General features: G+C 40.2%; 1 protein-coding gene across 7 annotated transcripts in view; it reads left to right on the top strand.

Annotated features, from left to right (window-relative positions):
• sphkap (SPHK1 interactor, AKAP domain containing) overlaps positions 1-19813 on the top strand; it is a 236123-nt gene extending 216310 nt beyond the window's left edge. For 3 of the 7 annotated variants that reach the window (XM_057838232.1, XM_057838234.1, XM_057838237.1), the window contains 6 exons: positions 827-4157; positions 11236-11397; positions 12061-12144; positions 16241-16290; positions 18559-18746; positions 18823-19813. In XM_057838232.1, the coding sequence (XP_057694215.1) occupies positions 827-4157; positions 11236-11397; positions 12061-12144; positions 16241-16290; positions 18559-18746; positions 18823-18969 (3962 nt within the window). In that variant the 3' untranslated portion in view covers positions 18970-19813. The remainder of the gene's footprint in view (positions 1-826; positions 4158-11235; positions 11398-12060; positions 12145-16240; positions 16291-18558; positions 18747-18822) is intronic. The other 4 variants (XM_057838233.1, XM_057838236.1, XM_057838235.1 and 1 more) reach the window with 4 other exon arrangements.
• Positions 19814-24822: the final 5009 nt, after the last annotated feature.

The raw sequence follows: 24822 nt of genomic DNA, 5'->3' as shown, positions 1-24822 counted from the left end.
GCCATTTAAAAACCATTAGTGTTTCTTTGTTTTCCATCAATACATTTTCTATACTTCTCATTCTCATTGCACATAAGGAAAGAACACCAATCACAATTATGAACATGCGAATTTCATAACAAAGATTTTAAACCAGAAATTGCACAATAAGACAGATGTGCTCCCTACTACTTATCTGTGCTGTGTCGTTTTAGCTTTTCTTTATTATAATGGCGTTGTGCATTTACGTCCAGTAAATTCTGTACGTAAAAAACACATCTTAGAATATGTGAACCATCCTCTTGCTTGATCTCAGAAATGTAATTCGACATGCTAAACAGTCAGCCATCATGCCGCTAAAATAAAAGATTCATAATCAAAACATTGAAAACATTACAACATTGAAAAATCATGGAGGAAAGAGGTGAATCTGCAGTGTACAACTGCAAAAATCCTGGTCTAACAAAATGGTGGTATTCTTTCACTTGAACTCCTGTCTATATCCTGTATATTAAAGGTGTGGGTAATTTTAATTCCAAATCTGAATATTATCAGACAATATAATATTTCAACAAAATGTTTGCATGAAATAACGTGGGCAGAACAAAAGGTTTGGACTCTCAAGATAGATGGGCACCCTATGCATGTCTAAACCTTTTCACGGCATTGCTTGGTCTTTCATGTGCAGAATGAAATCTGATGAGAGTAGCAGATCTTAAACTCAATGTTCAAACTGTTCACTGTGAACTAATACCAGAGAATAAACTTCTAAAATAATACCTCAACAAGTCCTCATTTGACATGTGACATTACTGCTGGCTTAGCTTTTCTTCCTTTCTCTCTACAGAGGCAGAGGTTTCTGAACGAGTGGAGAGCTCAGTAGATGTTGCACAGAAATGCAAGGCTAGTGTCACAGGTCAGAGAGGACAGGCGGTCCATCATCATAACAGGGAGGATGCAGAATTGAAAAAGGATGCACATCAGCGGGTCAACCTTCACACAAAAGAATCAGCTGGTCACTATGCCACCAATCTAACAGAGTCGGTACTGCAAGATGCCTTCATACGCCTTTCTCAAGATGAAACCCCCTTTATCTCTGAGGCTGCAGTCAGTGTGTCCCACTCACCATGCCACTCCAACATTGCACTCTCACATAGAAAACAGCCTTCCCAACACCACACCTGCTCTTTTGAACTTCCGAAAATCGTCATAGTTCAAAGTCCAGACAGTACAGATGGAACTACAGAGTGGCCAGAGAATCAGGTGTCAAATGAGTCGGATCAGGAAATCACTACCAAAGACATTGAAATGCCAGAAAAGAAAGTTTATAATCCTCACCACAATGGAGAACTTCCATCAAAACCTGTAGAGGTGGCTTTGGCTTGTGCTGCCAATGTTATTGGAACCATAACATCCCCACAGCTAGCAAGAAATCTCACTAAGGATTTAACTTCAGAAGAAGACACAGAAGAGGAGCTGGCGAAAACAGAGAAGAAAGATGACTACTCTTTCTCCTCGGCCATTTGTGGTATGGCTCAGGTTGCTGGTGCTGTTGCAGCACTGGAGCTTACAGAGAAGCCAGGGGAGGGTGTCAATAATGACACAGATGTAAGAGCAGTCTACACAACATCACAAGGTTTGATATCAGCCGCCCAAACATCTGCAGCCTTGACGCTACATTGTAGTGTTGCACAAGGTACCAGCGTGGAAGCATTCCGTGCAAATATTGCTGAGGTGCTTTATAGGGAAGCAGTTGAGGTCTTGACTTATCCGCATGGTTACCGGAGTGTCGCTGACCTTCTGGAATCCACACATAACAAGATAGTTGATGGCATCACTTGTCCCAAAAAATCCTATACTGAAGAGAGAGAAGTGGGTGAATTAATCAGTGAGGTTGCCGACAGTCTTTTTAAGCATGCATTAGAAAAAGCTAAAAAGCAACAAGAACTTGAGGGGACTGGGAAAGATGCCCCAAACATCCAGGTTCTTCTGCAGGACAGTGTAAATAATTTGCTATTTGAGATTCTTTGCCAGGCACAGAAAAAGATAAGTTATATTTCAAAAAGTGATAACGGTTCATTTGAGACAAAGGACCTTGATACTTGCTCCAAGGAGCATATTCCTATAAAAGGAGGAAGTGTTCCATTAAGTCAACTACAGGGTCTACCAAGTTATAAGCAGTCCACTAACACTGACAACAAACATTGTGGAATGTGTGAAAGCACAGATAGGTCTATCGTGGTTTCTGGAAATCGCACAAACGTGCTTGAAGAAATTGATGTAAATGCATCTCCTTTTCCTGCTCACAACAAAGAACATCAGCTGCATTCATGCTGTGCGCAGTTAAAGTGTGCTGTGCATGCAAAAGACTGGTCTGGCCACCAGGATACAACTACTGTCAGAGTCCCTTTGAGTGAAATCCCAGTTCACTGTTCTGAGAGGCGGGGCCGATTTATAACAGGAAATGATAGCAGACAATCAACCCTCACCCCACAGTCGTCACTCAACTCTTGCGGTTCACTCTTTTCTTCGAGAATGGACTCGGAGAGCAGGACGCCTATTACTTGCTATGCTGATGATTTGGCTGCTACTGTGGTGTCAATGGCCACAGAACTAGCTGCCATATGTCTTGAAAATTCTACTGGGAAGCAGCCATGGTTCTGTGCCCTGAAAGGGACTTCGATAGAGGGATCTGAGGCTTTCTTGATCCCTGCTTGCCGAACGGTACTCCGAAGGAAAGAGAGTCAGAGCAACAATGTCTCCTCTAAGAAACATCGTGCACCACGACTCAGTGAGATCAAAAAGAAAACAGAGGAGCAACCAGAGTTAATGGAGCGTCTAGTGAACCGTGTGGTAGATGAGTCTGTCAACCCTGATGAACCACAGGACCCATTTGCCCTTTTTGCCTCAGAAGTCACTGCCAGGATCATGAACTGTCCTGAGCTTAACGTGGTGGACACTTCTAAATCAGGCCAGCCACGTAGCAGATTGCAGTGTGAGAGGTGGAGCCGTGGGAAGGCCTCTAGTTATGAAAGCATTCCAGAGGAAGATGCAGACGCCTCGGGTACTCCAAACACACTGGGCCCTGGTTGTCGTTTAGGCCAGAACCTGAGTCGCGGGAGCTCTATTTCCAAGCAATCGAGTTGTGAGAGCATCACAGATGAATTTTCACGTTTCATGGTAAACCAGATGGAGACTGAGGGCAGAGGCTTTGACCTTCTTTTAGACTACTATGCAGGGAAAAACGCTAGCAGCATTCTGGCTGCAGCTGTGCAACAGGCCGCAACCAAGAAAAATGGCCACCTTAATGTCAGGACTACATCTTGTCTGTCCAAACAGTCTAGCACTGAGAGCATCACAGAAGAGTTCTATAGGTTTATGCTCCGGGACATGGATAAGGAAAACAAAGAGCGTGGTATTGCAAAGACTAAAGAGTGGAGTAACAGCCTGTTCCCTCCATCTCCCCGAACTCCCTTTTGTATACGACAGTCATCAGTCCCAGACAGGCGCTCTTCAGATTCAAGACTGACTGTCAACTCACCCATTAAAGCCAATTCATTTGATGGGTTTCCCCGAAATGTGCATGGGGAGACATTGAATATTTACCCATCTAACTCAGTGGCAGCAACAGGACTGTGCAAGTCAGACTCATGCCTGTATCAAAGAGGCAAGACTGACCAAATTACTGACATGCTGATCCATGATACCTGGTCTAGTTCAATTGAGTCTTTGATGCGGAAAAACAAGATCATTGTTGATCCAGAGGACAGTATCGACCTGGAGCCTGCAGGTGACTCCCAGGCCCACGTTCAGCAGTTTGCCAATCGTCTAGCAGCTGACATAATAGATATTGGTAAAACATCTGCTGGAGATCAGCAAAATGTTGCTGGGGGCACAAGTGTACCACACTCACAAATGCAAATGCCTGTTGGTGAGAGAAGGAGGGGTTTCAAACAATCCCATTTACACTGTAGCCGTAGTAGGTCAAGTCAAGAACAAAGTGGGTTGACATCAGGGGCAGGTGACTTCAGTACATCCCGTATTAGAGGCCCGAGGCACGATGTGCCAGTGATCCACATTGAGAGTGATACTCATGAAAGGAAAGATAGTCCTCTAGAACAACCACTGGAGATGCCAGTTACCAAGCGTACTGAGAGGATTACAGCCAACTGCAACAGGTACTGAGATGGAAAAAACATAAAGACACATTTTAAAAGAATGAAAAGTTAAAGGGAAAGACAAGGATTAGTATAAATGGCCATGTGAAAAACAGTTGCTCAAAGATTCTAAAAATGCAAATCACACATTTCTTAAGACTAATAACGGAGAAAATAATGTTTAAACACAAAAAATGACACAGCTCCTAGGCACTGCTATTTTGGATCGATGTGACATCAGTTATACCCATACCCCATCGTGCTGGAGTTAACTTGCGTACTAGGATGTGTCCAAACACCAGAGAAGGCTGCAGGCTAATCAGCTTTGGGTTGCGAGACAAAATAAAATGGCCGATGAAATTCCTAACTCGGATAGTTCGAGCAATCAGTCTTTCTCAAGTTATGTGTTGGAAAGCCACTGCTGGTTGCGAGCTGCAGGCAGTTTGAGGTGAGACGACCACTGGATTTAGCGTCTTTATTGGGATGAAAATCAGCATGTCAATCAGAACAAAGCGACCAAGAAATCAGTGTGAGGACGAATTTTTTATCGTACTTATGACACCTGACACCCTAAGTCTCTCGGACGTTCAGGGAGTCTCCCAGATATTGATATTGGCTCCCTGATGCACGCAAATTGGATAAAATATCCCAGATTTTGTCACTTAGGAGTGGTTTTTTGGGGGGGGTTGTTTTTTTGTTTTTGAGAATACGAGTGAGCTCTTAGAGGCAAAATAACTCGTACATACTTCAACTGGATTATGCATGCACGAGAAAGAGGTAAGAAGAGAAAGGAGTGGAAACTAGTGATGGCCAAATGAAGCGTCATGAAGCAATGAAGCTTTGCAGCCAATTGGTTTGCACGTGTAGCAAAGCTTCATCGTGCTTCATTTACTCTATGGCGCCATCAAGTGGTTTAGAAGCCCAAGAGGTCAACATTGTTAAGAATTCAATGGTTATTTGATTATGACAAAGATATGAATGTGCTTATGTTAGTAATTTAGTTTGTGAACAAAATACAACAAGTGCTAAGGATAATTTGTTATTCATTTTTGTTGAGAAATAATAGCTTTCCCACAGTGGCTGGCTTTAAACGGTTTCTTTTTTTGGACAATATTTCACCAGCTTTAGAAAATATTCTTTCACAAGGCACAGATGAAGCTGGGGTGCAGATAAATGTGAGTGCCAGTTTATATAAATTTGGGTAGGTATTCTTTTGTGCCTCCCAGTACACTAATGGATTGTTCATTCTGTTGATGTTTGGTTCAGATAGCTACACACACACTCACATTTATATTAATGTAGTTCTTCTCCCTTACCTTATTGAAAGCAATCAAATGAAAATGTTCCCATACAGGGGAGGATCGCTTTTTTCGTGCAGGTTCGATCGCAAGCAAAGGACAAGGCTCGAAAAAAGATTGCACTGGTTGCACTGTTGCGCACAGATCATGTAACAAGCACAGGAACCCGAAATGCTCAAAATGTGAGATAACAGGCGATCGCCATTGCGTTTGGCAAACAATTTATACTGTAGTCTGTAGCCTATTGTGTTTGCAATGCGCGCCGAACGTCGGATCACTTCCGAAGCGTTCATCAGATTCAGCCAGCCGGCGAGGCTTCTCACGTCATCATTACCGGGTTCTGCCGAAATGACGCGCCTCACTACAAGCTTCGTGGAAACACCCCTCCCATTACTCGACACAAGCTTCGGAACCTCGGCCCATTTCGTCCCATCACTAGTGGAAACTGTCTGTTTGAAGCGAGTGCTTCCTCTGTTCAGAGTGACTGCCTGAGAGTGCACTGATTGGATCTGTCAGCAAAATTTGCCAATAGGCTTTCAGTGCGGGCAGGGTTTGATTTACCATGTCCGACCGTCACTGAAGTTAGAGTTAAGGTGAAGAATGATGACATCTTGGCAGGTGCGCTGTGTGTTCTAAAAGACATGTTGAGGCAGGCTAAGTTTAACATGCCATCACTTGCATTTTATTTCTATGGGTTAAAGACTATGATAAAATTAAGTAAAACATAGGCTAAATGTAATGATCATGATTGTTTAATTGGTAATTAATGTATCAATTTAAAAAAAATATATTATCAATAATAAAACATTGGTTAAATTAAGTGGCCTTAAATGGGGCACCGTGGTTGTCGGATAGGGAGGGTTGGATTGTGTCGATAAACATCTCCCTGAAATGAGTTTTTGGAACTTGGGATGTTTGAGACTCGCATGAAAATATAGCAATAGCCTAGGAAATTGTGGGTATAACTGACGTTACAATCAATGGTAGACCATCTGAAATACTCGCATTTGATTGGCTAAAACAGTTCTGACATTTAAAAACATCTGCTCACACAAATCTTGTCTACTTCCTGGAAATATTTGGCTTTGATTGCCATTTTTCTCCACTATTACACATCATAAAAATGAAATTCTGTTGTTTTGATTTGTTTTTAAATCGGTATGTAAAATCTTTTTCATTTGGGATGCACTTGGTCAAAACATTGTCTTTCACTTTAACTTGAATACTAGGGGTTTGAGGACTTGGTTATTTTGACTTTTTTTTTTAATCTAATTGCAAGCACTCTGAGGGTACTTTTGGAAGTACAACATAAGTCTATACATATCATATGTCTACAGCTGACAAACACTTACCCCCAAATTCCACTATCTCCGTGTGCGCTGCGCTCAGCTCCAATGCGGGCCGCCTTTGTGCGGGCCGCGATGCCCAATGCTCACTGCATACATCTCTCATGCGGTCCGTACACCCACAGACTTTAGAAGCACATGCGCAAAACTGAGGACACCACGTGATCAGATCAACACACAATTTATTATTGTGATTATTATCAGAAAAAACGCACATGTATGGGCCAAAAACGTTTCCGCATCAAATGCACCAATTTGACACCATTGCGGTGCCAACAGTATACCTAGTGACGCTACAATAGTTTTGTCATTTCCTATAGTCATTTTAAAATATATTTTGTTGTTTGGATGCACACAAGCACTGTACATCCCATGCAAATGACCTATATACATTTCGGTTTGTGCAAATTTCAATAAAATATAGTAAAAATTTGATGCATAACATTTTTAAACATTATTTACTTCCGTTATGTTTCCTAAAGGGTAGGACTTGATCCGGCCGCAGGTTGACAGACCCGAAAATAGACGTCGTACGTATTTTAGTTTTGACGGACAGTAGAGGACGGACTCATTATTATTATTATTATTATTTTTTTTTTATAAACAATGGTATTTTTATTGAACACAACGTTATCTATATGGGCTGTTGTTGTAATGATACTGTGCAATAACCCATTACATAACCACATAAAGCCAAATAAATACAAAAAAATAATAATAATTAAATTCCGACAAGAGAAAAAAAAATATATAAATGAAGCATTATTCGTACAAAGAGCATGACTGCCCTTGGTGGAGAAAATAGTTCCTAGTTTGAATAGTGAAGAGTTCCTTCATAATTACAATTTTGAAATTTAAAGGATCAGATCTCCGGTTTTTCGTTATCAATCGGTGCCAAATAAAAACTAGGAGAAAGGCTAAAATCCGGGCTTTCGTGTCATGTTTAGGGCAGCACTCTTTATCAAATACTTCATTTTTTACGGTGCTTTAAAGACACTACATGATTAAACAGGCTGGCGTGAAGATAGGAAGGCAAGCTTGCATCTGATTGGTATGATGGAGTTTTGTGATTGTTTTTGCGACGTCTCATTGGTGAAATCGGTAGAGCTACCCCGGTAATACACCAGGCACTTCTCTACTTTTGGCATCTCTGGCAAAAAAATAATAAATCTAATATGTAAAATAAGGAGGAGAAATATAACGACGCTTGTGTAGCCCAAAGTAGCGGAGTAAGAGTAGCGTTTTTTCTTCACATATTTACTCAAGTAAAAGTTAAAAGTATAGCGTAGTAAAACTACTCTTAGAAGTATATTTTTCTCAAAAAGTTACTCAAGTAAATATAATGGAGTACATGTAACGCGTAACTACCGACCTCTGGTTGCGTCATTCGGAACGCAGCTGAGCGCAGCGCACACAGAGAATTTGAGAGTGGAATTTGGGGGTTATTTAGTCGAAGTCTTCAAGTTAAAGCTATTCCAACGGATGCTGTTTGCATATTTCAGAAAGTATTAACACTCCTCTTTATTCTTTATATCTGATTTCAATTGTCCAGTGTTTCTGAATGGCTTTCGGAGAAGTAATGGGCCATACACAGACAAAGCATTTTTAATGTTGCGTGGCTAATGAAGGTTGTCACTGTACTTTGTGCATCTCAGTTTCAAATGATCCTCAAAAAGGTGCTAATGAATGTAATTAGAAACAAAAAAGGAACAGGGTACTGTTTTGTGCAAAAATCTCACACCACCACTTGAGTGCAGTTTTATAAGATGCAGTTATTGTGCTTACTGTGCTGCCTCTTTATATGTACAGTGTATCACAAAAGTGAGTACACCCCTTGCGTTTCTGCAGATATTTACAGTGGGGCAAATAAGTATTTAGTCAACCACTAATTGTGCAAGTTCTCCCACTTGAAAATATTAGAGGCCTGTTTTTGTCAACAAGGGTAAACCTCAACCATGAGAGACAGAATGTGGAAAAAAACCCAGAAAATCTCATTGTTTGATTTTTAAAGAATTTATTTGCAAATCATGGTGGAAAATAAGTGTTTGGTCAATACCAAAAGTTCATCTCAATACTTTGTTATGTACCCTTTGTTGGTAATAACGGAGGCCAAACGTTTTCTGTTACTCTTCACAAGCTTTTTACACACTGTTGCTGGTATTTTGACCCATTCCTCCATGCAGATCTCCTTTAGAGCTGTGATGTTCTGGGGCTGTTGTTGGGCAACACGGACTTTCAACTCCCTCTATGGGGTTGAGATATGGAGACTCGCTAGGCTACTCCAGGACCTTGAAATGCTTCTTACGAAGCCACTCCTTTGTTGCCCTGGCTGTGTGTTTGGGATCATTGTCATGCTGAAAGACCCAGCCACGTCTCATCTCCAATGCCCTTGCTGATGGAAGGAGATTTTCACTCAAAATCTCTTGATACATGGCCCCATTCATTCTCTTCTTTAAACAGATTAGTCGTCCTGGTCCCTTTGCAGAAAAACAGCCCAAAAGCATGATGCTTCTACCCCAATGCTTCACAGTGGGTATGGTGTTCTTCGGATGCAATTCAGTATTCTTTCTCCTCCAAACACGAGAACATGTGTTTCTACCAAAAAGTTCTATTTTAGTTTAATCTGACCATAACACATTCTCCCAGTCATCTTCTGTATCATCCAAATGCTCTCTAGCGAACCGCAGACGGGCCTGGACGTGTACTTTCTTCAGCAGGGGGACACGTCTGGCAGTGCAGGATTTGAGTCCCTGGCAGCGCATTGTGTTACTGATAGTAGCCTTTGGTACTGTGGTCCCAGCTCTCTGTAGGTCATTCACCAGGTCCCCCCGTGTGGTTGTGTGATTTTTGCTCACTGTTCTTGTTATCATTTTGACGCCACGGGGTGAGATCTTGCATGGAGCCCCAGATGGAGGGAGATTATCAGTGGTCTTGTATGTCTTCCATTTTCTCATAATTGCTCCCACAGTTGATTTCTTTACACCAAGTGTTTTACCTATTGCAGATTCAGTCTTCCCAGCCTGGTGCAGGTCTACAATTTTGTCTCTGGTGTCCTTCGACAGCTCTTTGGCCTTGACCATAGTGGAGTTTGGCGTGTGACTGACTGAGATTGTGGACAGGTGTCTTTTATACCGATAATGAGTTAAAACAGGTGCCATTAATACAGGTAACTAGTGGAGCCTCGTTAGACCTCGTTGGAAGAAGTTAGACCTCTTTGACGGCCAGAAATCTTGCTTGTTTGTAGGTGACCAAATACTTATTTTCCACTCTAATTTGGAAATAAATTCTTTAAAAACCAAGATATGTGATTGTCATTTTTTTTTTCCACATTCTGTTTCGCAAGGTTGAGGTTTGCCCATGTTAACAATAACAGGCCTCTCTAATCTTTTCGAGTAAGAGAACTTGCACAATTGGTGGTTGACTAAATACTTATTTGCCCCACTGTAAGTATATCTTTTTATGGGATAACACTGACGAAATGACACTTTGACACAATGAAAAATAGTCTGTGTGCCGCTTATATAATAGAATTAATTTATTTTCCCGAAAGCCCACATACAGTTTGCTGAAGACATGTCAACAAAGCACATGGATTACTGGAACCATGTCCTATGGTCTGATGAGACGGGCGGGCTTTCTTGTGTACCGTCTTCAGAAGAGGCTTCCTCCTGGGGTGACAGCCATGCACGCCAATTTGATGTAGAGTGCAGCATATATTCTGAGCACTAACAGGCTGACCCCCCACCTTTTCAAACTCTGCAGCAATGCTGACAGCACTCCTGTAACGAGTCACATGACATTTTGGAGGGACAATGACAAGCAGTACTGAATTTGGACATTTAGGGATGAATGTTTTTATTAAGGGGTGTACTCACTTTTGTTGCCAGGGGTTTAGATATTAATGGCTATATTTTGAGTTATTTTGAGGGGCAAATAAATTTACTCTATTATATAAGCTTCACACAGACTACTTTTCATTGTGTCAAAGTGTCATTTTGTCAGTGTTGTTCCATGAAAAGATATACTTAAATATCTGCAGAAATGCGAGGAGTGTACTCGCTTTTGTGATACACTGTATACAAATTAGCCTGGCAATGGCAGAAATGCAAAAAAAAAAAAAAAAAAAAAAACAGCTTTTGCAATATGTTGTTTAAGATATATTTTCATGTTTTAATGGAATGCAAATTCTCAATTTGTTGAGATAGCAATAGTAGTTCATTTCTGCCTGGGATCTTTGGATTGAAGGTTGACAGTGCTCAAAAATTGATCATGTCCATCAGCTTAATAAGGGCATAGAAATTACAGTCATCCCCTTGAGTAATGCAGTTTGTTGCTGTGTTAGATATGATGACAAATTAGTTACCTTTTAGTGTAGTCCACTGAGAATAAATCAGAACACCTGCGCCACTTGGCAGTGGCGTTTGTGTTTATGATCTCACTATTTTGCTCTCCCAGCAGTGAAAGGGACAGACCAGCTGTGGTTGCGACGAAAGTAGTGAAGAGGGACAAGCGTTCAATGAGTGCTAGCAGTGAAGAGAGCACGGGAAGCTGGTCCCATATAAACACAGAGGATGACCCCCCTGACGAGACCAGTAGTTTTATCCACCTGTGTGAGGGGTTAGTGACTACTGTTTCCTGATATTTGCTCATGAGGCTGCTGCTCCTACCGTCACCTCACTGTCATTGGCCTACTGCTGTTGACACCGTGCTCTTTTGTGCCAGTGCTGAATTTACTTCCCGCTTTTGCTTCCGGTTTCATGCCAGCTTGGTCAGACAGCAAGCTTCAAAAAGCGCCTAGACGAAGTCGTGACACACCTTCAAACTAGCTCAGCTTTTGTCACTCGAGAGCATTTGAGTTCAAAGCTTCTTGATTTAGAACATTGTCCTTTTTTAGCAAATTGAGTCAATCACTGGCTGGTCGTCCTTGGCTTCATGTGTTTTGTGGGAAATATTTCTTGTGATTGTCACTCAATTATAAAACTCACAATCATAACACATGCTGCTCCTTCTAACTTCTTCATCCACATGTTTAACAAATCATTCCCAAACCATGTGATACAACAGCATGGTTACCAGACTGGCTCTCCCATCAATGCTGTCGTTAAAATATCACTGCTCTCCAACCATGAGTGTTAGTTTCTGCTGCAACTGCTATATGCATTGGAATCTTCAGTTCATGCAATATGACTTGACCGACCGCACACTTTTATCAGTTATTAGAAAAAAAATCGTAGACCCAAGATGTAAATGACTTTCTCTTGTTTCCTTAATGGTTTATAGGAATGAGACCAGCAGCGGCTCAAGCGTAGGCATGGCTGATCTAGATACTTTCTCTGATGTGCCTTCTCATAGCACAGAAATTGGGTAACTGTCACTTTTTCGACACTGATACTGAACCTCTTGTTGGACAGTGAGATGATTAATGATTTATTATGTTCTTGTGGAAAACTGTAAGGAAATTAAAATCCATTCTGTATTTGAAGCTCATGCGATGCGTGTCAAGAAATACAGTAGCTGATTACAGAATAATCTTTAACTAAAGCCCCTTTCACATACTCCGAAACACCGGAAATATCGCAGGATTTAACCGTGCAGCAGTTGTGTGTGAAAACAATTTCCCGTGTTGACTGACACGGAGATTACACGGACATTTCACGGGTCTCGTCCTAGTATCATGTCCAGGACTTTCCCGGGAAGCGTGTGCGTGAAAGCAGGCGTTAAATTCCCGGGTCACAGCACGATGGCTGATGACTTAAATATCATGGCCGATCATCACGTCCTCCCTCTTTGCAGTAAGACGAAAAGCAGTAAACAAACATCGCAATTATAAACATAGCAAAAATGAGCCACACAAAAGTATTAGCACCCTCAGCCTAATACTTAGTAGCAAATCCTTTAGACAACATAACTGCAAACAACCGCTTCCCGTATCCATCAATGAGTTTCTTGCAATGCTCTGCTGGAATTTTAGACCATTCATCTTTGGCCAACTGCTCCAGGTCTCTGAGATTTGAAGGGTGCCTTCTCCAAACTGCTATTTTCAGATCTCTCCACAGGTGTTTTATGGGATTCCAGTCTGGACTCATTGCTGGTCACTTTAGAAGTCTCCAGTGCTTTTTCTCAAATTATTTTCTAGTGCTTTTTGAAGTGTGTTTTGGGTCATTGTCCTAACGGAAGACCAATTACCTCTGAGGGAGACCCAGCTTTCCCACACTGGGCGCTACATTAGGCTGCAAAATTTGTTGGTAGTCTTCAGACTTCATAATGCCATGCACACGGTCAAGCAGTCCAGTGCCAGAGGCAGCAAAGCAACCCCAAAACATCAGGGAACCTCCGCCATTTTTGACTGTGGGGACCGTGTTCTTTTCTTTGAAGGCCTTGTTTTTTCCCTGTAAATTCTATGTTGATGCCTTTTCCCAAAAATCTCTACTTTTGTCTCTTTCGAGAACATTCTTCCAAAATGTTTTTGGCTTCTCGGGTAAGTTTTGGCAAACTCCAGGCTTTTTTATGTCTCTGGGTCAAAAGTGGGGTCTTCCTGGGTATCCTACCATAGAGTCCCTTTTCATTCAGATGCCGACGGATAGTACGGGTTGACACTGTTGTACCCTCGGACTGCAAGACAGCTTGAACTTGTATAGACGTTAGTCGAGGTTCTTTATCCTGCATTCGCACAATCTTGCATTGAAATCTCTCGTCAATTTTCTTTTCCGTCCATATCTAGGGAGGTTAGCCGCAGTGCCATGGGCTTTACACTTATTGATGACACTGCACACGTCAGACACAGGAACATTCAGATCTTTAGAGATGGACTTGTAGCCTTGAGATTGCCCGTGCTTCCTCACAATTTTGCTTCTCAAGTCCTCAGACAGTTCTTTGGTCTTCTTTCCTTTCTCCATGTTCAATGTGGTACACACAAGGACACAGGGCAGAGGTTGAGTCAGCTTTAATCAATTTTAACTGGTTTTAGTTATTGCCACCACCTGTTATGTGCCACAGGTAATTAACAGGTGCTGTTGATTACACAATTAGAGAAACATCACAAGGTTTTTCAAAGGGTGCCAATACTTATGTTCGGCTCATTTTTGGAGTTTTGTGGAAAATGATAATGATTTAATTTTTTTTTCCTCCATTCTTTTTCTTGTTTCATTGCAAGCAAAATAAATGAAGATATTACTACCAAAGCATTTGTAATTGCAATCATTTTCTGAAATCAATCAATCAAGAAATTGAGCATTATCTGACAGAATTGCATGGGTGCCAATACTTTTGGCCAGCAGTGTGTTTTTTTTTTTTTTTTTTTAGATTATTGTGTTTAATGCAGTTTGAAATCAAATTGAGACCACTTGTCCCCGAGTTGCTACTAGTAGACCCATGCATTTTTTTACACACCACATATTTTGTTGTGGCACCGTGACGTTTCACTCTAAAGAAGTTTTATAATAACTTGTGCCTTCCTCCTCCAGATTAACCAATGGGTCATTGTTTACAAGTTTCATGTGTAGTTCTCTCTTTGGGTGTTCACCTTCACCGTTCGCCATGCTGAGCCATGCACAAATATAGTAGCCGGAAGTCGAGGCGTTTGAAAATTGGGATGCTACAGTGTTGGCCCACGAAAATAAAACTACACAAGTTTTTTTAACACAGGCATAAAAACAAAACTATAAATTCACAATGAGAAGAAAGTGGAGTAAAAGTATGTATTCGTACAGTAAAAAGTACCACTTTATATTTGTACTCAAGTAAAGTACAGATGCACAAAAAGTTGCCTTGCTCGCACACGCATTTTCAGATCTGCCCACAAATTTTTGATGGGATTTAGAGCAGGGCTTTTTTTGTTACGGCTCGGCCACTCCTTGACTTTGTTAATCTCAAGCCATTTTTTATAACCATTTTGGCAGTATGCTTAGGGTCATTGTCCATTTGCCACATTTCAGCTTTTTGGCTGATGTCTTGAGATATTGCCTTAATATTTCCATGTAATGTTTTCTTCTTGACGCCATCTATTTTATGAAGTGTTCCAGTTCCTGCTGTAACAAAACAAAAACCCACAACATGATGTTCCCACCTCCGTACGTTAAAGCAACACCAAGCTTATATGGTGTTCTCAGGTCTACAAACGTCCCCCTTTTTCCTCCAGAGGTAATATTGGTCATTAAGGCCAAACAGCTGTGCTTTACTTTCATCAGACCACAGGGTTTAGAGTATGGGTTAGTCTGAAAATTTGGATGTGTGTATGTGTGTATATCTATATACAGAGTGTCCCCCAATATATATATATATAATATTAGGGCTGTCAAAATTATCGCGTTAACGGACAGTAATTAATTTTTTAAATTAATCACGTTAAAATATTTGACGCAATTAACGCACATCCCCCGCTCAGGCAGATTTAAATGACAGTACAGTGAACTGCCCAGTTGTTAATTGTGTTTTATGGAGTTTTGCTGCCCTCTGCTGGCGCTTGGGTACGACTGATTTTATAGGCTTCAGCACCCATGAGCATTGTGTACGTAATTATTGACATCAACAATGGCGGGCTACTAGTTTATTTTTTGATTGAAAATTTTACAAATTTTATTAACACGGAAACATTAAGAAGTGTTTTAATATAAAATTTCTATAAATTGTACTAACATTTATCTTTTAAGAACTACAAGTCTTTCTATCCATGGAACGCTTTAACAGAATGTTAATAATGTTAATGCCATCTTGTTGATTTATTGTTATAATAAACAAATACAGTCCTTATGTACCGCATGTTGAATGCATATATCCATCTTGTGTCTTATCTTTCCATTCCAACAATCATTTACAGAAAAATATGGCATATTTTATAGATGGTTTGAATTGCGATTAATTATGATTAATTCATTTTTAAGCTGTAATTAACTCGATTAAAAATTTTGACAGCCCTAATATATACGTACTGGACTGTCTCAGAAAATTAGAATACACAATATTCTAATTTTCTGAGACAGTCCTGTACATTAATCCACCATTTAAAGCAGGGGTGTCCAAACTTTTTGCAAAGGGGACCAGATTTGGCGTGGTAAAAATGTGGGGGGCCGACCTTGGCTGACGTCCTTTACATAGAACAATATACAGGACTGTCTCAGAAAATTAGAATATTGTGTATTCTAATTTTCTGAGACAGTCCAGTATATATATTTATACACCCTTTTGTAGCTAATAACTTGACATGTTCCCACTTGAACTGCATTTTCATACTTCTGGTAGCATTTGAAATTGAAGTTTCTTTCTTCAAAGTTTAGTCTGGCTGCTGCCATAATTGATTCAACCTACATTGATTTAACCTACCAAAAAAATCCACAGAAAAATTTATTACCAACTGCTAAAGAGCGTATACATTTCTTTGGACACCTTATAGCCAATATATGTGCATTTTACTGGAACTATACTAAGACTATTTTGCTTAAGCAGTTTTCTTTTGTTTTCACAGTGTAGAGTCAGAGAAAGGTGATCAAGCAGGAACCAAAGACAGTTGCTTTGGTAAGTATGACGCGTGAATGAACATTGTGCTGAAAATATTCATCTGTGTTCCACAAGTACACTGGTACCTCGACATACGATCGCTTCGACACACGATGTTTTCGACATCCAACGTAAAATTTGACTCGCCATTTGTTTCTACATCCAACCACACATTCGAAAAACGACAACATGACAGCACCGCAGACGAACGCACAGCGGATTTTCTTGTGTGAGAAATTAACTCAGGTTTCAAAAAGATTGGTACAGGTGGTGAAACAAGCATAAATTTGACGCTTACCTTCTAAATGAAGATGCAAGTTATAGAGAAATATGAGCCTGGGGTGCGCGTCCGTGAACTGGCTAAACAATACATCTCCACGGTCCTCCGACCACCGTTCGCCTGACTTTATAAGTTATGGTGACAATTATTATTGTGGTAACATGGTCAAAGAAATCGCCAGCTACGTCAGGTTTTTATCATTTATTTCACAATTTATCCAACACAAAAGTTGATTGTGTTCTCAAGAAAACATTGAAAGTGAAACTCCCAACCTCCACCGCTTCCTCTGACACGTCAGCCGCGCGATGCGTTCAGGTACAGCAAAAAAAACGTCCGCCACATTAGAACCCGATTTGCTACATTATTACAGAAATTCATGTTATTATTATTATATTATTATTCCAATTTGTATTTATAATTTATTTGTTTTGGTGTGTGTAATTGTCATTTGTAATAGTACCAGCAGTGTTTATTAAGGATTTAGTGCAGGTTTTTGGGCTGTGGAACGAATTAATGGAATTATAATGTATTCCTATGGGAAAATCCTGCCGACATACGACCATTTAGACTTACAAACACGGTCCTGGAACGAATTAACTTCGTATGTAGAGGTACAACTGTACTCTACAGTGGCTGAAGGCAGACTTAAACTCTCAAATTCATTGAAACGTGTATTGCTTATTAAACTCATCCTACTAGAGAGAGTTAACTCATTAATAAGCTCAACATTTAATCAGTTTGATTTTAAACCTAAGCATGGCACGGATATGTGCATTTACGTTCTGAAAGAACTGGTGAATACAGTGGGGAGAACAAGTATTTGATACACTGCTAATGTGTACTTGTTCTCCCCACTGTACATATATAAGTAAAAACTCCTCTGTGTTTGCTGATTGTAAATTTTAGACGCTTCCAAGGCTTTTGACCGTGTAAACCATGGAAAGTTGTTTAAGAAATTAAGCCAAGCAAGTGTTTCCAATGACATTCTAAGAATTCTTTTATACTGGTCCTATCTCCAGTTTTATTCAATTTTTTTTATAAATGATTTGTCAAAGCAGTTAAGCAGGTGTAAAAAATCACTGCATGGCTGATGGGTTGGTGGTGAACCATCTTATGTATGCAGACGACTGTGTGCTTCTTAGTCAGAGTTCAGCTGGTCTCCAGCTGCTGCTCACTGTGCATGCCAGGTACGGGGAGTTACACGATTTAAAGTACAATGATGCTAAGAGTGTCGTTATGATCGTGAGGACAAATAAAGAGATGTCTTCCCTGACTTTTAAGTTGTCAGGTCAGGTGAGAAAGTCGTGCAGTCAGGTGAAATATCTCGGTCATATGATCACTGAAACGCTGACATACAATGAGGACCTATTTCGTCAGTGTCGCTCTCTGTATGTCCAAGCTAACATCCTTTCCTGTAAATTTGGTCAGTGCTCTGATGAAGTCAAGGTGGCCCTGTTTAACATTCGTCTACACTGCACATCTGTGGTCTAATTATAAAAAAGCACGTTTTCAGGGACTTCAGGCGGCATATAATGACTCTCTGAGAATCTTGAAAAGGCCCAGTCCCTCAGATATGTTTGTAGCACTTCGGGTGACTACCCTTTAGTGTTTTAAGGATACTCATGTTTAATTTTACTGGTCGTCTGAAAGGTTATGAAAATGTGATTGTGTTGGGCCTGAATAACATTTTGAAGTTTTGCACGCTACTTGTCACGGTTTTGGAAGCATATGTACCTTCTAAAAGTGGGTCGCTAGGAGACCCAGTGTTGTTCATTGTCATCCACTTGTTATTGTTTTATTGTTTGTATTATTATGTTTTTGTTGTCTTGTGTTGTGTAGTTGTAATTTGAACATTGAGTCTGTTAAATAAAAATCTATATATATATCTATCTTATAATGGGTTTTGTAAATCTGTAACTTGCTGTAATTAAGATTAAAATTTACAGACTATATTGTAAAAAATTTACTAGGTGATTTTGTTGACTAATTTATGAGTGACATTTCAGAGGGCGGCTCAGTCAGGACAGCAGGAGGTGTTACCGATAATGTCAGGGAACTCCTCGTGGTAAATTGTGACCTGGATGAAGACTGTATGGACTCCGAGGTCACAGTGGCTCTTCAGTGGATTGCTGCTTCTGAGCTGGGCGTTCCAGCTCTCAACTTCAAAAAGTCCAAAGAAAAAAGGGTCACTAAGGTGGGTAAAAAAATATCCACATAACTACTAAAACAACTTTTTATCCTACATCTTACTGGCGCGTGGGTTATCTCAGTTCCAGAAGGTGGTCCATCTGATGTCACAGAAGTCGTGGCGGATTGCAGACTTGTTCAGTGCTGTGCTTCAATTCTGTAAACTTCATGAGGAGAGTGAAGACATGAATCTGCTTAGCCTGTTTGACTGGCTCTTAGAGATCATGTGACATGGATATGCTTCCACATTCTACACACAAGTTTGCATGCTCAATTCTTCACACTTGTCATCTCACCAAGTGTGTCGGCTTCCAAAGCTGAGAGCACCAAGTGATCAGCCAACTTGACAAATGCTCCTTTCTTAGCTGCTGTCACTTTACGTCCGTGGAGGTTTTGTCTTCTGTCTGTCACTGCTCACATACATCCCAGAGGAACACGGGTTGGACATTCCTATTGGGAGTGAACAGGCCACTGAGAGATTATAGTTGGCAGGTTTTAACTGCTTGAAAGTATATTGATGTCCACAAATATTAGAGCACATTTACACATTATCACAACCAAATGATGTGTTGGCTCATTTCTTTATTCCAAAAAGTACCAATACATCATAGGAACATCAGGGTCACATTTACAGCTATTCAGTAAGTTCCTTATGTGAAAGATAATGCTGTTTACATATAATTTTCTTCTGGTATTTATGTCACACTTTGTTTTAAAGCTAAGAAAATGCCTATTGTTTGTGTTCATTATTAAACAAACCACTCTTGTTGTGACCTTAAAAGTTTATGTTATGTAATGTTATTTGAGAACAGATCTTAAGATTGTTGTCTTCTATATATTGACCATTTGGACCTACAGTACCTTGAAGTAGTGGACTTTAGCATTTACTGTGCGGTCAGGAAGACCAAGTAAGATTCGTAATGTTGACTTTAAGAGTGAAATTAGTGTGTTTATTTCACTTCTTAGTGGTACACCTGTGTTAACAGAAGCACACAGATCAACTGTAAAGTGTCATTATATAAGTGAATGTATTATCTTTTGACATCAATAAAAAATCCTGTGATGTGAAACAAACGATTGCTCTAAAATTAAGTAAATTACTCACCAATTAATGCAGCTGATAAAGGCAAACACAATTATTGGACTTGGACCTTCACCAAAAAAATGAATGACAAAACTAGAGACTGTCTGAATGAATGAATGCCCAGAGTAGATTGTCATTATTCTGTCGTCGGAAGTATGTTGAAATTTGTCCTGATAAATGGGTGGTGGCAGACAATCATATGAGGGAAAAACCACATCTAGTAAAAGACCGTTGCTCAAATTACATAAATATGCAAAATGCAAATTTCTTAAGACTTCACTTTCTGTTTAAACAAAAAATGACACTGCTTACAGGCTCAGCCATTTTGTGATGACCGTTATACCCATACAAAAACACTCCGATAAGATTCCAACACAGCTGCATGCGATAATGAGTATTAATGGCGTAATTTGTACAAGCGGGTGATTTGGGATACTCACATTTGATTAGCTAAAATATAGTATTGTAACGAGGTGTGCCGAGCCGTTGAAGCGTGTGTCGAGTAAATAAGGTACGTTTAGCCAAGTGTGTGCCGAGGGTCGCTTCATTTAGGGGAAGTTCCGAAAACGACAAATATTGCACAACCCGTCATATTATGATAATACCATTTGGGGAATCATTTTTACACAAACAGTATTTATTACAGTAATCCTTGCTACTTCGCGGCTCAACTTTTGCACAGTTAGTATATCATACTTTTTTTTAATCTTGTCATAAGTATCTTGTGATAGGAATAAAAGACTTCTAAAAACATTGTACACTTAATATTCATCTACATATTTATGTACATTTACACCCCACACACGTATCGTATAAAAGAATGAACATAAAGCGTGTGTTATATTATTTATACACTTTTATGTATGTTATTTATATTCATATTTTCTTTACGTTTCAAACTATACAATGTTCTAATGATAATATAAAATCCTATAAATGCATGTTAACTTATTGATATTATAGATATACGAAAACAAACAAATTGTGTGTGTGACTCTATTTTCCGGTTTTTCGACTTTACGCAATCAGTTCCGGTCCCAATTAACAGTGATAAGTGAGGGATCACTGTATATACAGTCCCTGACAAAAGTCTTGTCACTTATCCATTTTGTAGAAACAATTGCTAATAACCTGACTTGTAATTATTCAATTGGTTTCAGAAATGGCTCACATGAAAGCTAAGACCCTCCCAAATGATGTTCAATGTACAAAAATATATTTGTTTACCTGAAAAAAGAGTTATCATTTAATGAAGACATAAAGGTCAAATTTTGGCTAGACAAAACTTTTGTCCTCTACAAAAAGTAGTGTGAAAATTGAACAAAAAAATGTACCTCAAATACATAAATATGTTACATAACATAATTGAATTAAGTAGTGGTGATGTGAGATCCAAATTTAATATTTTGTATGACTTCCATGGACTTAAAGGACTGCATCCATGCGGTTCGGCAAGGATTCATACAATTAATTGATGAAGTCATCAGGAACATCAAAGAAAGCAGTCTTGCATGCCTCCCAGAGTACATCAACATTCTTGGGTTTCGTCTTCCATGCTTCCTCTTTCATCCTACCCCAGACGTGTTCAATGATGTTCATATCTGGTGACTGGGCTGGCCAGTCCTGGAGGATTTTGATCTTCTTTGCCTTGAGGAACTTTGAGGTAGAGGTTGAAGTATGCGATGGAGCACCATCCTGCTGCAGAATTTGTCCCTTTTTATGGTTAGGAATGTAAGAGGCAGCTAAGATTTGTTGATATTTCAGACTTTTTATGTTGCCATCCACCCTGCAGATCTTTCAGGGTGCAGACAATTAAAAAAATGTGTGGCATTAGCTAAGGCCAACAGCCGGTCAAAAGGATGGACGCTGGAAAAGTGGCAAAAGTGAATTTTTCAGATGAATCTTCCATTGAATTACACCACAGTCGCTGCAAATATTGCAGACCGACTGGAGCCTGCATGGATCTGAGATTCACTCAGAAAACAGTTAAGTTTGATGGTGGCAAAATCATGGTCTGGGGTTTCATCCATTATTGAGGTGTGTGAGTAATCTCCAGGGAGATTTCTGACGAACAAGCTTTTCAAAGATTAAATATAATAATTTATTACTTAAAATAAGTCTCTTACGCTTATTTTCAACTAGCTATTTTTCTTATTTCAAGAAATCTGACCACTACCCCTACTAAAAAGTATGGAATCACCAGTCTTGGACAAGCACTCACTCAGACATTTTATCATGTAGAACAAACTCGGATAAAAAGCTTGAAAAAATAATGAATTAGTTCAAAAGTGCAACTCTTTAGCATTCAGAAACACGATAAGAAATGAATGAAAAAACATTGTGGTGTTCAGTAAATGTTAATTTTATAGAGCAATTGCAGGGAAATATACACTCACCGGCCACTTTATTAGATACACCATGCTAGTAACGGGTTGGATCCCCTTTTGCCTTCAGAACTGCCTCAATTCTTCGTGGCATAGATTCAACAAGGTGCTGGAAGCATTCCTCAGAGAGTTTGGTCCATACTGACATGATGGCATCACACGGTGCAGATTTGTCTCCCGTTCCACCACATCCCAAAGATGCTCTATTGAATTGAGATCTGGTGACTGTGGAGGCCATTTGAGTACAGTGAACTCATTGTCATGTTCAAGAAACCAGTCTGAGATGATTCCAGCTTTATGACATGGCACGTTATTCTGCTGAAAGTAGCCATCAGAAGTTGGGTACATTGTGGTCATAAAGGGATGGACATGGTCAGCAACAATACTCAGGTAGGCCGTGGCGTTCCAACGATGCTCAATTGGTACCAAAGGGCCCAAAGAGTGCCAAGAAAATATTCCCCACACCATTACACCACCACCACCAGCCTGAAACGTTGATACAAGGCAGGATGGATCCATGGTTTCCTGTTGTTGACGCCAAATTCTGACTCTACCATCCGAATGTCACAGCAGAAATCGAGACTCATCAGACCAGGCAACGTTTTTCCAATCTTCTATTGTCCAATTTCGATGAGCTTGTGCAAATTGTAGCCTCAGTTTCCTGTTCTTAGCTGAAAGGAGTGGCACCCGGCGTGGTCTTCTACTGCTGTAGCCCATCTGCCTCAAAGTTCGACGTACTGACATGCTCTTCTGCCTACATTGGTTGTAACGGGTGGTTATTTGAGTCACTGTTGCCTTTCTATCAGCTCAAACCAGTCTGGCCATTCTCCTCTGACCTCTGGCATCAACAAGGTATTTCCGCCCACAGAACTGCCGCTCACTGGATATTTTTCTTTTTCTGACCATTCTCTGTAAACCCTATGGATGGTTGTGCGTGAAAATCCCAGTAGATCAGCAGTTTCTGAAATACTCAGACCAGCCCTTCTGGCACCAACAACCATGCCACGTTCAGTCACTCAAATCACCTTTTTTCCCCATACTGATGCTCGGTTTGAACTGCAGGAGATTGTCTTAAACCATGTCTACATGCCTAAATGCACTGAGTTGCCCCCATGTGATTGGCTTAAGCCTGAACGATATGTCGTTTAAACATCGCCATCGCGATGTGCGTGTGCGCAATAGTCCCATCGCAAGTACGTGCGATAGTTTTTCTTTTTTTTTATCCACATACGCCTCACTTTCTGGTCTGCGCACAGCCTCCTACCCTCCCTCTCCTAGCTTTTTGATCCTCTCAGTCTCTGCGGCACAACAATGGCTTTGATCTGGCCAAAGAAGCAGACTTCACACGGGCATCTGTCAATCATCGTTTAACTTGTTAAACAGTTGAAAGGAAGCCGCGCTGGAATGAATGTGTGTACTGCGGGGACGTTGGAGACATTTAAATGCCAGAAGTGATCATGAGGAGTTTGAAATTTCTACATGTCACTTCAACGGTCACAGCTAAAGTAGATAAACAGAAGCATTTAATAAAGCCAAGCATTTATCTGCTACAGTACTTTGTTCTTGTTAAAAAATGATTTGGTTGGACAGTTATGTTTAAAACTTATCATAATTATGAAATTTGAAGTGCTTAAAAACCATTTATTTATATACATTTTTTAAATCACTTTGGGGGGGGGGGGTTGGGGGGGAGAAAAAAACATGTCTTATACACGGTGACCCCAAAAAAAGTTTACACTGCGATAATACAATTTAAATGCCATGTTTATTCAGCTTAGAATTAGAATTGAATCACAAATTATACATTATTGTAAAGAACATGTACAGTACACTCTATTTTTCAATGTGTCCTCCCTTAAGTGTCACAACAGCCTCCAGGCGCCTGCGGAACGCTTCTTTATGTAGGATGCTTTTCCCAAGATCTAACAATGGACCTCTCCAAGGCTGCCACAGAAGTTTGTGGCTTCTTACAGGCACTGTCCTCCACAGTTGCCCATATGCTATAATCCAGGGGATTGAGATCTGGACTCTGGGGTGGCCACATATCACCTTGTCAATGAACTTTTTGGTCCGCACAGATCGGCACTTCCAGACCCAGGTTTTCGTGAGGCTGTTCCAATATCTTTCAGCTTCTTTTTAACTTTGTAGACTGCACATCTGGATATTCTCAGATTTGCTGCAATCTCAGTAGGTGTCAGACCGGCACGCAGCAATTCAGGCACAGCTAAAGTTTTCTTCATTTTCAGCAGAAGCACAGGAATTGTAGAGACGAGAGATTACCAGCTGCATTGAGTGACCTTAATGAATCACTTAAGCATGACAACCTATTTAGATATGTTTCAATGGCTTTTAAACAAGCAGTCAACTGAGTGTAAACCTTTTTTGGGGTCAACCTGTATGTATCTCTCCAATGCTAAATCTGAATAAATACATGGGGCACAAAAAACACACACACAAAAAAAAATTAAAATGGGGGGGGTGGGCTACTTCGCGGTTTTTCACTTATCGCGGCGGGTTCTGGTCCCCATTAACCGCGAAAAACAAGGGATGACTGTACACTGTGGTGATCTAAAGTCTTTCCAAACAGCTATTTAAGTCATCTTGTGAAAATATCT

Source organism: Corythoichthys intestinalis, chromosome 6 (assembly GCF_030265065.1).
Source record: "Corythoichthys intestinalis isolate RoL2023-P3 chromosome 6, ASM3026506v1, whole genome shotgun sequence".
NCBI classification, from domain to species: domain Eukaryota; kingdom Metazoa; phylum Chordata; class Actinopteri; order Syngnathiformes; family Syngnathidae; genus Corythoichthys; species Corythoichthys intestinalis.
Note: the sequence above shows the minus strand (reverse complement) of the source record. Positions and strands in the feature narration are given on the sequence as shown.